Source organism: Oryzias latipes, chromosome 15, assembly GCF_002234675.1.
Source record: "Oryzias latipes chromosome 15, ASM223467v1".
Taxonomy (NCBI): domain Eukaryota; kingdom Metazoa; phylum Chordata; class Actinopteri; order Beloniformes; family Adrianichthyidae; genus Oryzias; species Oryzias latipes.
The window spans coordinates 29,510,582-29,527,813 of NC_019873.2; the positions used below are offsets into that span (position 1 = coordinate 29,510,582).

At 42.4% G+C, this 17,232-nt stretch overlaps 1 protein-coding gene across 3 annotated transcripts in view; it reads left to right on the plus strand.

Annotated features, from left to right (window-relative positions):
- cdh23 (cadherin related 23) overlaps positions 1-17,232 on the plus strand; it is a 178,854-nt gene that overhangs the window by 40,991 nt on the left and 120,631 nt on the right. For all 3 annotated transcript variants that reach the window (XM_023963384.1, XM_023963386.1, XM_023963385.1), the window contains exons 4-6: positions 4,369-4,511; positions 4,907-4,954; positions 5,827-5,919. In XM_023963384.1, the coding sequence (XP_023819152.1) occupies positions 4,369-4,511; positions 4,907-4,954; positions 5,827-5,919 (284 nt within the window). The remainder of the gene's footprint in view (positions 1-4,368; positions 4,512-4,906; positions 4,955-5,826; positions 5,920-17,232) is intronic.

The window sequence follows — 17,232 nt, forward strand, 5'->3', positions numbered from 1 at the left end:
AACTATACAAAACCAAATACGGCCACAGCCGTAACTGTGACACCACTGAAGATGCTAGAAAAAAATGGAGGTGAGAGGAGAGGGCAAGAAGAAAACAAAGCTTTGGGCTTTTCTTCTGATCTGTGGGATCATTGAGGAGGAAGAAGCAGCTGTGATGATCACAGAACCTGAAACCGGGAGTGACCATGAAGTGCAGAACCAAGCAAGAGAGATGAACTGACCAGCAAAACCCAAAGTCTGCATCTACCAGAGTGGAAGGGTTCCTTCAGCTCAGTGCTCATCAGGAGAGCTGCATCGCAGAGCCCAGGAAAAGGGGCGGGGCTGCGTTAATGTGCACTGATGACTGGTGACCAGTTCAGGAATATTCACCCAACAGCAGCCGGGTTGGCCTACTGGTTGATATAAAAGGTTCCCTCCCTCCCCGCCCAAAGTGTCCTTGGGCAAAACACCAAACCCCACATTACCCCAGGGGGTTACCAGTTGGTGCCAGCGTAAAGCTGCGTTCACACTAAACGTGATCCACGCAGCAGAGTTCAACGTTAGGTTGATGTACCATTGCCATCAGATCTCCTTCGCTGTGTTTGGAGCGTCGGGCGCCGCATCAGTGTTTCAGAGTTTATATGAACTGTGCTAATGAAGAAGCATCACGTCAACCAATCAGGAACCCAGCTTTTGGCCAGTGTCACACATCCACACAAATGATTAAACACACACACAAACAAACCCATTCACACAAATGTTTAAATACACACACAAATCCATCCACACAAATGCTGAAAAAACACACATAAACTCATCCACACAAATGTTTAAATAAACACACAAATCCATCCGCACAAATGCTTAAATACACACACAAACCCATCCACACAAATGTTTAAACACACACACAATCCCATCCACACAAATGCTTAAACACACACACAAACCCATCCACACAAATGTTTAAATACACACACAAATCCATCTGCACAAATGCTTAAATACACACACAAACCCATCCACACAAATGTTTAAATACACACACAAACCCATCCACACAAATGTTTAAATAAACACACAAATCCATCCGCACAAATGCTTTAACACACACACAAACCCATCCACACAAATGTTTAAATACACACACAAATCCATCCGCACAAATGCTTAAATACACACACAAACCCATCCACACAAATGCTTAAATACACACACAAACCCATCCACACAAATGTTTAAACACACACACAAACCCATCCACACAAATGTTTAAATACACACACAAATCCATCTGCACAAATGCTTAAATACACACACAAACCCATCCACACAAATGCTAAGATACACACAAACCTATCCACACAAATGCTAAAAAACACACACAAACCCATCCATACAAATGCTAAAAAACACACACAAACCCATCCACACAAATGCTTAAATACACACACAAACCCATCCACACAAATGTTTAAATACACACACAAACCCATCCACACAAATGTTTAAATACACACACAAATCCATCCGCACAAATGCTTAAATACACACACAAACAAACCCATCCACACAAATGATTAAATACACACACAAACCCATCCACACAAATGCTAAGATACACACAAACCCATCCACACAAATGCTAAAAAACACACACAAACCCATCCATACAAATGCTAAAAAACACACACAAACCCATCCATACAAATGCTAAAATACACACACAATCCCATCCAAACAAATGCTTAAACCTACACACAATCCCATCCACACAAATGCTTAAACCTACACACAATCCCATCCACACAAATGCTTAAACACACACACAATCCCATCCACACAAATGCTGAAAAAACACACACAATCCCATCCACACAAATGTTAAAACACACACACACATGCTAAGATACACACAAACATGTCTACACTAATGTGGATGTATGTATTTTATTTAGCAGATATATTTAACCCTGTCTCTGTTTACACTTCAGCAAACAGGACAGAAAAACAATGACTAAAATCCGATCTGCTCCAGTGAGACTGAGAACATCAGTCATAAAACAACCGTACAGTCATTGTGGGAAAGACTCGCTGCAATGCACGCGTCACGTCACTGTGTTCTCCGCTTGCTCTTCATCTGAACAAATTCAAAGATCTAAGTGGTATTCTTTTTGCCTTTAACACAAATAGTCTTTGTTTGTCTCCAGAGCAGACGCTTTGCTTTGGCACATCCATGGCTTTCATGCATAGTCCTGCTCTCAAATGACCATTTGTTATTATTCATGACACAGACAGATTCTTTAGTGGTGATAGCCAAAGGGAGACAAAAAAGGAGTTATTATTGATGACTATGAGGTAAAATGCTTAATTTGCACCGTCTTCAACCAAAGTATAAGTCATATTGAAAGCTGCTGAATTTGCATAAATCTCATTAGACTGCAATGAGAGGGGTTCATAAATCGTTATATTAATTAGTCATTTTTGCCACCCTTTCATAGGAAAATGGGGTGTATTAATAAAACGAGAGGGGCGTGTGATTGTGCAGCCTAATTGGCCGTTGTGTTAAAAGGTTTGGTGCATGGGTGACAGGCTTGATTTAGTTTGGCTTCTCTTCTTTTGTCTAAGTACCTGCAGGGAGGAGTGAAGGATGAGCGTCTTGGTGCGTGCAGGGTGTGAGTCTGACTGGTTAACTCGCTCCGCCATCTATATTCTTGTTTTAAACTAAACCACCTCTCATAGCTGAGCGTTGCAGGAAGATTTGCACAACCATTTTACTTTGTTTCCTGAGAGCAAGTTTACAAGCTTGAATCCTTTTTAATTAAATTGCCACATCGCCTTCAATTCCTGATGTTTTTATTTAAAAAAACAAAAGAACAAATGCACAGAAGAGCAAGTGAAAAGAGGTTATGAAGATGACCTTTAGGAACCTTCTTTCAATGCTTTTATGACCAGATGCTTTGTCATGAGGGGTTTGTATTTAAAATAAAAAAGGAAACCTTAATGAAGTTCATGTAAAAGCCCCCCATTCTGCTTTATGCATGTTGTGTTTAACCTTTTGACTCATTAATGGCAATTCAACATGTTTAATTTAGACTTAATAATTAAGTAGTAGTGTGTCTGTAATGTGTCCTGAATGCAGCTGCTTCTCTGTGGTGTTAAAGCAGCATAAAGAGCTGCATGTCGCATTATGAAGACGCGCTGCTCTGGACCCTCTGAACACAAGACGTCAAGGAGGAACATCCTTATCCTTAGTTTCCTTATTTTTAAAACGAGTATTTTTTTAAACTAGGAATAAAACAGCATCCAAGAAACGGAGGAAAACACTCAAAGTCTTGGTTGAATACATCAACAGTCAGGATGCTGGTGGGTTGTCGGTGGAGGCTTCCCTGGTTTGCGTGACATTTCAGTGCTGAAATTTAAATGAGGGAAAGATGCTGATTGGATAAGTGAAAGGCTAGACCTTTTTGGTTTAGAAGAGTGAAGATAATTACAACTGAATGGAGCCGATAGATTGAGACTACAACATGATGAAGAGGAAGAGATCATCCAACACTGAAGCTCTCTAGTTGTAGCATGAACAGCAGAGACACACTGCTACGTCCTTGGAGTACGTCAGAAGATGCTGAAATGGGATCCTCACTGACCATTTGGGGGGGTTGTAAAAATGAAAAATCTGCACGACACACCATCGCCCCCCCTCCCCCACTTCACCCATATTTCCCCGTATGTGTTGTCACCCGCAGCATCAACGTGAAAACAATTGTGCATGAACATTTTCTCTTTACGGATTCACTGAACATGCTATGACCTTTTCTATCACCTGCGGGTCACCAGAGTGCCCCGTACAGGTTTGACCCTTTTTTTAACCCCCAGACAGCCCATATCCACCTGTAAGGACAGTTGGGACTAAATCTTTTTGTTTGCTTTTAATGTTTTGTTCATTCTTATCGTGTGTAATTATTAACAACCCCATGTGGACTAAATTCCTGCTGATGGTCTCTTCCACTGACCTCAAACCAAACCGTCGAATTCAGCTCATCAGATAAACTGTCGGTAAATCCAGGGCAGAATAAACAAGTGAATTTGGTGAACCTGTGTCTACGTCTGTACAAGGCAAATGTCACACATGGATGTACTCGAGGTGGTGAAGACGTACTGTATGAACGATAGATGAAGCCATCCATCAGTCTGATGCTGGTTGCATCTATTTTTTATATTTAAATGCATTTCAGGCTTTGTTCTCCTCTGTACTTTGAAGGTTTTTGTCCAAAATGACTGAAGCTTTTATTTTATTTCAGAGACTGGGTTTCTCTTTTGAATTTGCATATTTGACCCTCTGAATGATTGTGTCCATCTGACCTCTGACCTCTGACCCCTTGTTGGCAGGTTCCTCTGTGACCCAGCTTAAGGCAGAAGATCCTGAGAATGAACCGCTGCTGTTCGGGGTCTTGGGAGAAGAATCCATGAGGTTCTTTTCTGTGAATCCGGACACTGGGGTGGTCTGGCTCCGGCAGCAGCTCGACCGTGAGGTGCAAACTCCACACATGCTAGCTTCTTTATTAGATTTGGTCATGGAAGGCTTTTTTTCTTTTTAAATATCTTATCAGAACAGAGGCTGAAGCTCAGGAGGACAACAGTCTTATTTGCAATAACACATGTAAAATATTTAATATCCTACGCCAGCGCATGCATTAGCAAAGAAAAGAGCCCAGCCAAGAAGAGTGAGCATTTTCAAAAGTAGGAGATGGAGAGTAAATTATCAAATGATGAAAGAGAGGTGGAAGAACAGTGAGCATCCAATGAGAGATGAAACACACAGAGGTCTTCAAGTTCACGCAGCATTTCTCAAAACTCTTGTTTGTCTTCTGTTACTTTGCATGAAATTTGAAAAGTTTCTGATGATTTTTCTTTCTCTTTCCTCCAGACCATGCAAGAGATGCAGGTGGTGTTCTCCGTCAGTGACAAGCAGGAGGTAGGAGCTGACCGGTCCTAGTTCTGACAGACATGTACCCTGACCCCATGTGACCGTCATGCGACCATCATGCGACCATCATGCGACCGTCATGCGACCGTCATGCGGCCGTCATGCGACCGTCATGTTGCCGTCATGCGGCCGTCATGCGGCCGTCATGCGACCGTCATGCGACCGTCATGCGGCCGTCATGTGACCGTCATGCGGCCGTCATGCGGCCGTCATGCGACCGTCATGGGGCCGTCATGTGACCGTCATGCGGCCGTCATGGTGCCGTCATGCGGCCGTCATGCGGCCGTCATGCGACCGTCATGCGACCGTCATGCGGCCGTCATGCGGCCGTCATGCGGCCGTCATGCGGCCGTCATGCGGCCGTCATGCGGCCGTCATGCGGCCGTCATGCGGCCGTCATGCGGCCGTCATGGGACCGTCATGCGACCGTCATGCGACCGTCATGCGGCCGTCATGCGGCCGTCATGGTGCCGTCATGCGGCCGTCATGCGGCCGTCATGCGGCCGTCATGCGGCCGTCATGTTGCCGTCATGCGACCGTCATGTTGCCGTCATGCGGCCGTCATGCGGCCGTCATGCGGCCGTCATGTTGCCGTCATGTTGCCGTCATGCGGCCGTCATGCCTGGGTTTCCCTCTCATGCTGTCTCCCTGTGTGTTTGCCTGACTCTGAGTATTTCGGATCCAAAGCACATTCCTCCCACTCTGCCCTGCGGCTGATCGCGGCCACGCCGCCCTGCTTTTCTTTTCTCTCGCCTCTTCGTACTCTCTGCATCTTTTCAGTGGTTACACTTCTCTTTGAGGAGCTGCTTTGTTAAACTGATTTCCAAAGGCGTGTCCTCCTCCTCCTCCTCTTCCTCCAGGTGGTCAAAGACACGGTAAACATCCAGATTGGAGATGTGAATGACAATGCACCGACCTTCCATGGGCAGCCTTACACCGTACGCATCCCTGAGGTAAGAGTGTCACAATTTAGCTACTTCTTACACAAACACAACATTTCCTAAGTGGTGTTTAAAGACCCACTCTGATGAAAATGGTGATTTTGGTGTTTTGAACATGTTCTTGTTGCATTATTATAATGTATATATCAAAAATCAAGATTTGCAAATTTGCATTTCTTTGTATTTCCATATTCTCCACGACAACTCAGAGGTGAATTTCTAATGAACTCCTGCCGCTCTGCAGAAACTGTCTTAGAAAACAACACTAAAGTCTAAAAATGTCTAAAAAAGGCATCATCCTAATTAATAGACCAATGGGAACGCTTTGGAAACAGATCACCAGACGATCAGAGAGAGCCTTTTAGTCTAGTGATTTAATAGGAAATGTAAAAAAGATGTCAATCATGTAATGAATTTTCTTATTTTCTTGATTAAAAAAATGACAGATTTGTTAACAATTATTTATATATTTAAAAAAACTTTGTCCCTAATTATTTTCAGAAGATATGCATAGCTTTCTTCAAAGCAATGAAAGCAATTGTCTGCTAAAGACTTTTCTTCTCCTCCTGTTTCTGTCCCTTCCTAGTCCCCCTGTGAATTTGCTACCTCCCCCCTGAGCCCTCACTTCTCTCCATCTTTATGTCTCCTCTTTGCTTTCTCCTGCATCTAATCCTTGATATGAAGAAATTGCCAGAGTGGAGGGGGGGACTTCAAACAGGGGCTTGAATCCACACCCACTTCCCTTGTTGTGTTTATACCGTGCACACATCCTTTTCTCCGTTTTGGCCAAATCTTCAAAGCCTCTGACTTTTTTTTTTCTCTTTCCAATCCATAAAGTAAAGGAAATGTGAGAGAAATGAGGAGTATTTAGATGAGGTTGTTCAGATCACCCACAAGTGAATATTCTCCACTGTGGCCACTGCTCTGGTGTGGGAGGACACAGTCCACATGCAGACTCCTGTGCTGCAGGGAGAAAGTCATTAAAAAAGACTGCTTGACCTCATGCTGCTCACACATGGTTTGTTCTCCAGCTACACTCAATCCTGCCATACTATAAAATTCAAGGCTCGTGTTTCAGGCGAGGGGATGTGGTGATACACCAGAGCACTCACAAACACACTTCTGTCATCAGTCAAGACAAACAGGCCAACCTTGTTTCTGCGAGCGCGGCCGAGTCGCTCTTCATTTCCGGACGGTGGATTACATCATGATCTATCTCCAGAAAGCTCTTCTTTAAGCTTTGCTCCTCCCAAAGTCCCACTCTGATCATCTTCTGATCTGTTGATCTGAGGATGATGCGTTTTTTAGCCCAAATCAATGACCTGTTGTTTTCTAGGACATAGTTTCTGCAGAGCCTTTTAGCCCCGCCCATCTTTTTCAAACAGCATGTTTCTGTCTGCTCCTGTTGCACAACGATTTGAATAAAGAAAAACTCAGAAAGGATGTAATTTTGAGCTAAACTGTCTTTATCTATGCCCTCCATCATCAGAAAAAGGCCCCAAGAACATGTTAGAAACACCTTTTTAATGGGACTGGGTCTTCCACTCATCTGTTTTGGAGCTGCACTCATTCAGGAGTTGCTTTGTTTGTGATTGTTCCCTTTCCTCCACCTTATCTTATTTCCCCACAACTGTCGTTTCCTGCATTTTTATGGCTTATTACCCGAGGGTGACCCCACCTGACCCCTAGAGGACAAAGCAAACCGTGTGCGACATCACTTCATCATGCTGTCACTCACTGGACACGCCGCAGTAAGTGGGGTTAGAATGCCATCAGCACATCAGAGGCAAAGATGGGAAAAGGTGACGGCTGTGAGAGATGACGGAGGAAAGAAAAGAACCCGCAGAAATACAAATATTAAGATTTAACAAAAGCTAAATTGCAGGGAGCACAATAGAGAATGACAGAGGCCAAGAGGAAGAAAGAGGACAGTGTGCTTAAGGGCTGTGACGCGTCTGGCATGCAGTTGAAGCAATGTGACGGGAAAGGTGAGCATTGCAGCAGAGAGACTCGGGGAGAGTCTACCATAATTTCCTTTTAATTTGTGGAGCCATAAAGAGGGTGGAGGGGAGCAGGTGGGCTGCTAGCATTCCCTGTGTCAGTGCTAATGAGCTGTCCAGATTTACAGCGTGCACACACTCAGGCAGCAAAGACTCTGCAGAAAGTGGAAGGACTACCAACAGAAATAAGGTTTTAATAGCACAGCAGATGGGGTTCAGGCCTGTCTCATATTGTAAAAGATGAAAACACGACGAGGGTGTCTCATAGTCGCGTCATGTGGCGGGCGGGTAGCTGTAGTTCATGTGTGAAGCTCCGGACGCTTCAGAGATCGCTGAATTTAAACTCACTAGTTTTTCTTTTCTGTCGCACATTTATTACTTTGGCTGCTTGGCCCTCGGCGTCCCGCTGAGAGTTGGTGCTTTCATCACTGTAACCACCATGCGTTCGAGCTCAAACCCCGCTCGCGCTGGGCCCAGTAGGTGTCACCTCCTGGGGTTCCAGGACCATAGAGGAGTGTTTTTGTGATCATTTGTGTTGTGGTGTCCGTCTCTGTCCAACACACAATCCCACAAAGCTGCCATCCGGGTGCACACATGGAGCTGCTGGACGCTGGAAAACATCAACTCAGTGTCTGAATTCCCGCCCTAACCCCCTACCTACTATGTAGTGCCCTGGCTTATAAAAGCACTTCAGACTTCACGCTCACTACTTTTTTTTTTTTCTAAACGGCGGTTATGATGTCATTGATTTTACAAAGTTGAAATCTAATTAATATGAGCGTTTTGGGATGATTATTTATGAGTCCACTGTCTTCTGAAGATAAAAACGTTGATAGTTTATTAAAAAAAAACATTTAAATACATTTTGGCGAAAATTGTTCAGACGCAATGGATTGTGGTCTATATTGGCAGATCTAGTGAGCATCAATGTACACTGTTTTTTTGCAGAGACTTCTGGGAAATTTCCAGGGCACTGGATTTTGGAAATGTAGATTCAGACAGATCTACAACACGGAGAACACACTATAGAGTGAGTAGGGAAGGAATTCAGACAGAACTCAATCAGATCAAGGAATGGTGATGATGGGAGTTTTAACAGCGGGAGATTTTCAAGTATTCATTCTCATGACTAGTTTGACTGGGACCCGGTCCACTTAATTTAGGTAGAAGAACGTTCAAGACAGGTGTTTGTGATATAGCCCACAGTGTTCACACAGGACAAGCAGCTGGTGCCTCACCTGCCGCTCTTTTGTGTATTTGAACAGGAAATTCGTAAATTCACTACTTTTGTACTAAAGAAATGTTGCAAACCCACACAGGAAAAGTAACCAACATTTCAAAAAAATATTTGAGTTTTATTTTTTATATTAAAAAGTCTATTCATTTAATTTTATGTATTTTCTAAGCTATATTTTGCAGGTGAGGCCGGGCCTCACCTGCCTCCCCTGACTGCACATCAGTGTGTGAAAGTCACTGCAAAGCACTTCTGAGAAGGTAGTAAAGCGCTATACAAGTACACGCCATTTACCTTTCTGTGGCAGCAAAACAGACGTTTTAGTGTTGAAGTATAACAACAGACATGTAATTACTGCTTTTGAGAACCTTGAACAAGCACTTTTTTTATTCCATGGTAAAATAAAACATTCTTGCAGAAATATTTCAGCAAAGTGTGTAAAAATAACAAAAAAACAAACACTCCAGCTTTCTGAAGTTGAAGCTGGATTTTTTCCTAAATGATCCTTTCCTGCAGAATCCAGAGATGCCACTGAGTTGTGAGCGTTTGACAGGCGGAGGCCTCAAAGGGAATTCTCCCTGACGTTAAGACCCTAAGCCTCAGACACAGAGATGGAGGGATTTAAAGAGAAAATGAAAAAATTGAATAAAAAATACTAAATTGAATCAAAAATGGAGCTGTTTTTCTTTTTCTTTCAGAGACTTTGGTGCTTAAAATACAAAGTGAACAAATTTCAGTAACATTTTTCAAATGACTTCAGGTTTTAAAATCTTAAACATGATTGATCATATTCTTTAAATGTAATAATAAACCATGGATATACTGACCTGTTTTACTTAACAAGATCTGTCAAGTCTCACAGGAAGAGGTTTGCCGTTTCAATCTTGACTGGAGCTTCTTTCTGTGGCCTTTCCGTCGTCTTCTGAGCCCGCTTGGCTTTTGTCGAAGATTTCATAGTTTTCTGCTAACATTTAAAAGCATAAATGTCAGGTTTTCAACCTGGATCTGCTGACTTTTAATATTTAGTGTATTAATTGATTGTTTTTTGCACTTTCTGCTCAGGCTGCAGTCATTATGTCTCAGGTCTAGCTGAAGAAATCATAAAGATACGCTGAGATGGTCAAAGCTGAACAGAATAAAGCTGGAGGGAAAGAAAACAACAATAACTAGGGTTAAAATCAGAATTTTTATAATCTGCTCTATAATTTGGACTATAGAAAAAAAACTGGACATATTTCTCCTCAAATCTGCACAAACATCTGAAGTGGAAGTTTCTAAAGGCGACCTGCTCAAACGTATTTATGCATTAATCCTCCACGTTTCACACTTTTCCTTAAGAGAAAACAAAAATCCGGAATCGTTTAAAGGTTAAAAAAATCTAAATATAATTGGACTTCAAGCTGTCAAACAATAAAGCTTTTACATTTTTATGATTAAAATATAAATTGAGGTAGATCCAGCATTTTTTCATCTACATTGATGTTAATGTTTAGGCCTTTTTAGCCACATTTTGCATTAACAAAAACCTGTTTAGATGATGTTGGTTGAACCTTTTGAGACGTTTGCCTAGTTGTCTGTAACTCCTGGAACCTAATAATCAATCAAACTGTGAACCACAAAACAGACCTAACCGGAATAATCCAGATTACCCGAATAAACTGAAGAGAAGACATCTGTGGAGGAGGATCAACCCGATCCTGGTGTGATCGTAGTTGTGTTTCCATCACACATGCGTGAAACTTTATGGAAATTCTAGAAATATTGAAAAAACACAATTTCCCAATTACACTGTTTGCATCAAACCCTAATTGTGCGAATAAACACAAACTGACTCATGCGAGAAGTCATTCAAAAACATGGATGTGGACAATACTTTGACTTACAGCAGATACATTAGAATTTTAAAGGCGCCGTTGGCGTCTTATGGAGCGGCGAGCTCTTTACATGTGGGAGGGGCTACGGACAAAGGTAGATGGTGATTTTCCAGAGGAGCTGTGGATCCAACAATTCCACATGACACCCTCAACTTTTGATGAGCTGTGATGCTGTGGGACCTCTGGTGGCGCCCGCTGTCGGCGCCCAACGCCGCCAGTTCCCACCAAGGAGTGAATCGCCGTCTGGTTGCTGGTCATGCGACTCGTATAACTCGAAAAAGTGTTTCCATTGCCATTTTGAGAGATATGTCAATTTTGATCAAAAACCACCTTCTCTGAACTCAAAAGCTTTTTTGAGATCCTTTTTTGGAAATTGTCGAGTTTCCATCAGGAGAATTTCGTATCACAGATCTAATTTACGCTCAGAGTCGATGGAAATCCAGCTTGTGACGGAAGGAAACACGACAAAAATCCCCAAGACTGAACAGAAACTTTGAACTGTTTCCCCTTTTGTCCATGTGGCTGAATCCCAGCTTAGGTTAGTGAGGAGTGAATAAAGTTTGTAGCCTATTTAGGTGTTTAGGTAAACCCCCCCCCCCGAGAAACAGGAGCTGCCAAGAGCCTGTTGGAGCAGCTCAGAGCATCCTTGTGAGCTGGAGGGTTGAAGCAGCAAATGATGGTCAGGCCACTTGTAAAAGTAAATCCTATCTTTTTCTTTCTTTCTTTTGGTGTCACTTAACCTGACTGAGCATGAAGAGCACCTTGATTTTTGCTGCTTGCAGAGACGGGGGGGGGGGCAGTTTGGTTGTCAAGAAGGGGAGAGTTTGTAAGAGTCTCCGAGTATTTGGAGTCAGACAAGAAGACGGAGAGAGGTGAGGTGTGAAAAAAGTAACGGAAGTAAAGAGGGAGTACGTATGGAAGCACTGAGATGGCGGGGGCTCCCAGAAGCCATTAAAGTTTGATTCCCCCACTCCTCACTCTTTGAATAAATCAACCTGTCGCTCTCTTTCTATCCATTCTTTCAAGTATTCCCTCCCACCCTGCCTGTGGCTCGCTCATGCTCAATAACACTATCCGGGCACGGTTGTGAATTCTGACAAGGTCTGGCTGACATGAAAGACATTTATGTTTCTTGTCAGCCTCCATATTTTCCAGCTGCTCCTATTTATGTGAATGTCTTCATGAAGAGAAAAATAATGGCTATTTCTCACGGTGACGTGTGAGTGAAAACAAAATTCTGTGGAAGGAAAATAATTAACGGCTGGAAAAATGTTTGTCTGAATACAAAGCGGTCCGCACACCTCAGACGCTCTCTGCGGCGCGGCGTTGGAATCATCCAGCAGGTTTTTCTGCTTCTCTGACCAGAGGTTTACTTCTGATAGAGCTGCAGTCGTGTCCTCAACTATGACGGCGATGGCGAGGAGATCTGCTGTAAAGATCTGTGATACGTTTTAGAAAAGCACAGAGAAACGCAGCAAAACCACTTTAAGTCCCTCTCTGATCATCCTCCAATCTGTGATGATGTTTTTGGCCAAAAACCTAAAAACCTGTGCCGTTTCCCAGGACATAGTTTCTGCAGAGCAGCAGGAATTCATTAGAAATTCACCTCGGAGTTGTGGGCGGAGCAACCCTGCCTCCGTTCCCCTCCTTGTTGCTGATAGGTCGCAGCAGGGAGATTGTGGCCCGTGAGCAGGACCATTGGTGTGGAGAAAGCCCATCCCATTACCCATCATCCAGCAGGCTCTCCCTCTAGCTTACAGTCCCCTACACCCCCAACCTAACATTAGCAGTGCAACAATCATGGCAGCCAACATCAGAGCCATCCATCCGTCCAGTTTAGATCCAGATTCCAGTTCAGATCAGGAAAAGAAAGACGTTCGTGGATCTATTTGTCTGTAGGTAGATGATCAGAAAGGGGCGGAGCTGTTGGGGACCTGCCCAGCATGTTTATTACAACACAAAAAGGATCTTTTTCAATCTGTGTTTTTTCATCTGCCCCTGTTTCACAACAATTTAAATAAAGAAATTCTCAGAAATACATTTTTAAGCTTAGTTCTCTTTAAAAATGTCCTCCATCATCAGAAAAATGCCCTAAGAACATATTAGAAACACCAAAAACATCATTCTGTCTTTACTGAAGTGCCTTTAGAGGCGTGCACGCTGTTGTAGTGCATTCAAACCCTCAAATAATTCTTTCTTTTTTGAGTTTGTTTCACTGATGCAAACCAGCTCAGACATGAAGTCATGTGACAAACATCAAAGCTCTTCTTTACATTCCATTGTGTGACACATTACCTCTGAAAACAGACTAGCGTTACATCCTGTTATTTATACATTTAAATATATAAAAAGACCTGAACACATGGATTCTTTCTGCGTCTTCTGTTTTCATTTTTCTAAAACCAATTTACAAATAATAAAACCTTACGATTGAATTAGCCATCAGTACAGCAGATATGAGTGAAGACGGTTTGGGGTTTTTTTGTTTGTTGGTTAAAAGAAGTCACAAAGATTTTAAACGTTTTTGACATATATGTTTCCATAAAATAATTCCTGCAGGAACTTTTCTAAAAGCATTTCATGAATGTAAAGCGGTTGGATGGTTCAGTTGGCTGCGCGTAGGAGTGGCTGCATAGGAGACCAGCGTTCGAATCCCAGCGGCCCCAGAATGGGTCCCCCTGTGCCGGTCCCCAGCCCGGGTAAAATACAGCCTTGTGTCTGGAAGGACATCCGGTACACAAATCTCCACCAAACCGCCTGTGAGGATCAGTGGAAGCTGGTTGGCTATGGCGACCCCTGAAGGGACGTGCTGAAAGATGAACAAGATTTCATGAATGTTTAGCTTAAAAATCTAAAGACAACAGTTTCTGTTCTCTACAGAACGCTTATATATGTGTTTTGGGTACATTTATTAACCCCTTTGACACCTGAATTTATCTCCAGATGGAAAAAAGTCACTGATGGTTTTGCTTTTGCTGAGGTTTTGATGCTAAGTTGAGTTTGATGCATGTGAGATGTGAAGGGGCTGCATTTATTTGATCATTTTCATTGTGTGATAACACTTGAGCGAGTTAAACATAAAAGAATTGGACAGCTTTCTGCTTGACCGCTTGTTTCTCGCCGTCAGAGCCTGTTTTGGGTTGGAGTAAAGCCCAGCCGGCCTCGTTAGCTGGAGTTCTGCTGCAGAAGCTCCGCTGTGGAAACTGAGGCTGGCTGCAGCGTGTGCAACATGGATTAATGACAAAACAAAGTCACAACATGCTTTAATCGGCGTGTCTTTGAACCCTGTCTTTGCAGAGATGGTGCAAGCAAGTGACAAAGCTTAGGGATATTATGTTGCATAATCCAGCAGAACAAATTCCAGACAATAATCCATGAAAAGGCAGGAGGATGTCCAGAATGCTGCACTCGGATGGAGTTTGAAAGTCCTTTTGGATGGTCCAGCTGGTTTTTTCCAGCTGGTTTTGTGTCAAAAGGCACATCAGGATTAAATGAGGTCATTATCTGACCCAGTGAAGAGCTGCGATTCTGTGAATGAGGTTGGACTCAAATTCCCCCACAATAATCTGGGTCTAATGGTGTCATTCAGACAAGAAGCACTTTGAATACCTGCTGCCGATTGTGATTATAAAATAATTGTGTGGGGGTCAACCCTTTTCTCACTTCTCATTTTTTGATCTGCGTCGTGCTGTTGATCCGTTCGTTTTCAAACCCTCATTTTTAGTCCTGATGTTGTCGATCCTCAGACTTGTACTTGTCTTTTTTATGCATTTGTTGTTCTAAAATCTTCTGTCCAGATATTTCAGTTCTCATCCCGACATGCAGCTTCAAAGGTCCACAACTGGTCAGACGTGGAGTTTCAGGTCTCTCCGCTGATGCTGGGTCTCATTAGCGGGAGATCCTCTCCTTTAATTGAGAAAGTAAAATACAAACTCGGGACAGAGTGACGCCACCATGTTTGCTCTGTTCTCTACTAATAGGGAATGAGGCTGTAATGAACTGTGGAATTTAGTCTTGTTGAAGTTCCCTTACAGTCATTCTATTATATTTTACTGTTTTGAAGAGTCTTTATTTAAAACTATATGAAATTTTTACAAGAAATCCATCCATCTGTCTATTTATGTGTCTCTCTCAATCAAATTCCTGCTGAGGTGAAGCTTTTTTTTAGTTTTATTTCTCACATCCTTACTCTTCATAGGAAAGGTCTTTCAGCAACGTCATTCTTCCAGTTGAATTGGTGGAGCTTTTAATCTGAAAGGCTGGCTCCAAACTTCCTGTTGTTGACAGTTTGGGTCACCTGCAGTTTTTCCAGGTCCAGCCGTGGATTAAATGCTGAGCAAATGAGGATTATGTAAACTGGACTGAGAAAGAGGAGATGAATGAGCAGGTGGACTAGAACATCATTTGGTCTCATCAGCTGGCAGACTAACAACAGAAGATCAGAAAATGGTTCATCTTTGGCGGATAAACTTGCCTGTTTGCAATAATGTCCATAACATGAGAAGAAAAACGGCGGCGGCGCTGAGAAGCAGGAGTTTGTACGACAAAAAGAAAGAGGCAGAAAAGAGGGACGTGATGCGCAGATGCAGGTTGAGTTTCCATCATTCAACCTTTCCTGAAGGTTTTTTCTGACCTTTGGTGTTTTAACTGTTAAGACTTGTCTTCTATTTCCTTTGCTTTCCTTCTCCTCCACAAACGCACTCCCTTCAACTGGCTTCTTATCGGATGGAAATATTTGCTTTGGATTGGGGCGTCATAAAATAGCGTCTAAGATTCTTCCATGCAAATTGCTTCCATATTTGAGAGCTGGTAGAAGAGCACTGAGACACATTTTAAACCAGTCTTCTTCTGAAATGTTTTGATTGAGCTCAGCTTCCCATTGACTTTTAATGTAGAGTGAAGAAACTTTCCTGTTTGCAGTGAAAGAACGGTAAAATGTTGAAATGAATCTTGTTTTGCTGTTTTTATAAGCATCTGATATTCCTGTAGTTATGTTGTCTCTTTTTTGTTTTAGATTAGGTTTAATTTCCTTTAGATAAGTTTTGAGTTTGTAGGCATCTTAGTAAATCTTGAATTCCCAGTCTAAATGTATTTTTTAATTCCCTAAAGCTAAATAAGATTCCTCTCTTTTGTAATAGTGTACCATGCAGTTATGCCATTGTCTAGGCAGTGTCTAAATGTTGAATGTTCAATTGCGATCCCATTGAGTATTTTTCTTTCATTTTGCAGTTTGTATTATTTAACTACTGTTTATGCGTTTAATCTGTTTGTGTCCATCTTGCTTCATGTTGGGGTGTACACCAGCAGACCGATGGCTGTGCTGCATAAAATATTCCTTAAGACTTGGAAATATCAGATGTAAATATTTGATGTTTTAGTCATAGACTAAACGTTGATAGGTGTTCAACAGATCAGTTCTTTCACTAACTTAGTTTAAGAGATTGAAGGAGAAGGCAAATCCATATTTGTTACATGTGAGGAATCCATGTTTACAAGATTATGTGACAGAAAAACGAATCCTGCCGTGCAGACAGTATCTGCGCCGGTGAGCAGACACAGCCCTGGCCGTGCCTCCTTAACTCCACTGATGCAATATCACCCTGAACAATTACAAAAGCAACAGGATCGATGCATTTAGCCATGTCAACGCGCTAGAGATGACCCCACAGCATCAGACTAATTGGAAAACACTACAAAACGGCGGCGTGATGCTAATGAAGCTGTCAAAGGGGGCTCTGCGCGTGCACATCCTGTTTATGTCCCACATAAAGACGCAGACACAAACACCGGCACAGGAAGAAAGGCCGCTCTTCTCCTGGTCTCTAACTCCCTCATGTCTTTAAAAGAAAGGGGGAACTGATTAAAGTTAGAGTTTTTATGGCGATTTGTGGAAAATATGATAAAATAAATAAATAATGCCCGAGTTTCTTGTTCCCCTCGGCAACGGCCGTTTATATGATAATCAGTTCTACTCCAATTTGCATTTAATTTTATTTTTAAAAAGGATTTAATACGTAAAAATGAAGGATGGGGAAAATGATGGGAACCAGATTGTTGCAGAAAAAGCAAACAGTTTTATCATCAATCTTTCACTCTGATCAGGTATTTCATTATCAGGGACTCAGCGTGTCACTGTGACTTTCAGATCTTTCTATTAACTGTAAATCCCAGTTTGCTTTTAATATCATTAATTATCACAATTTGATCATTTGATCTG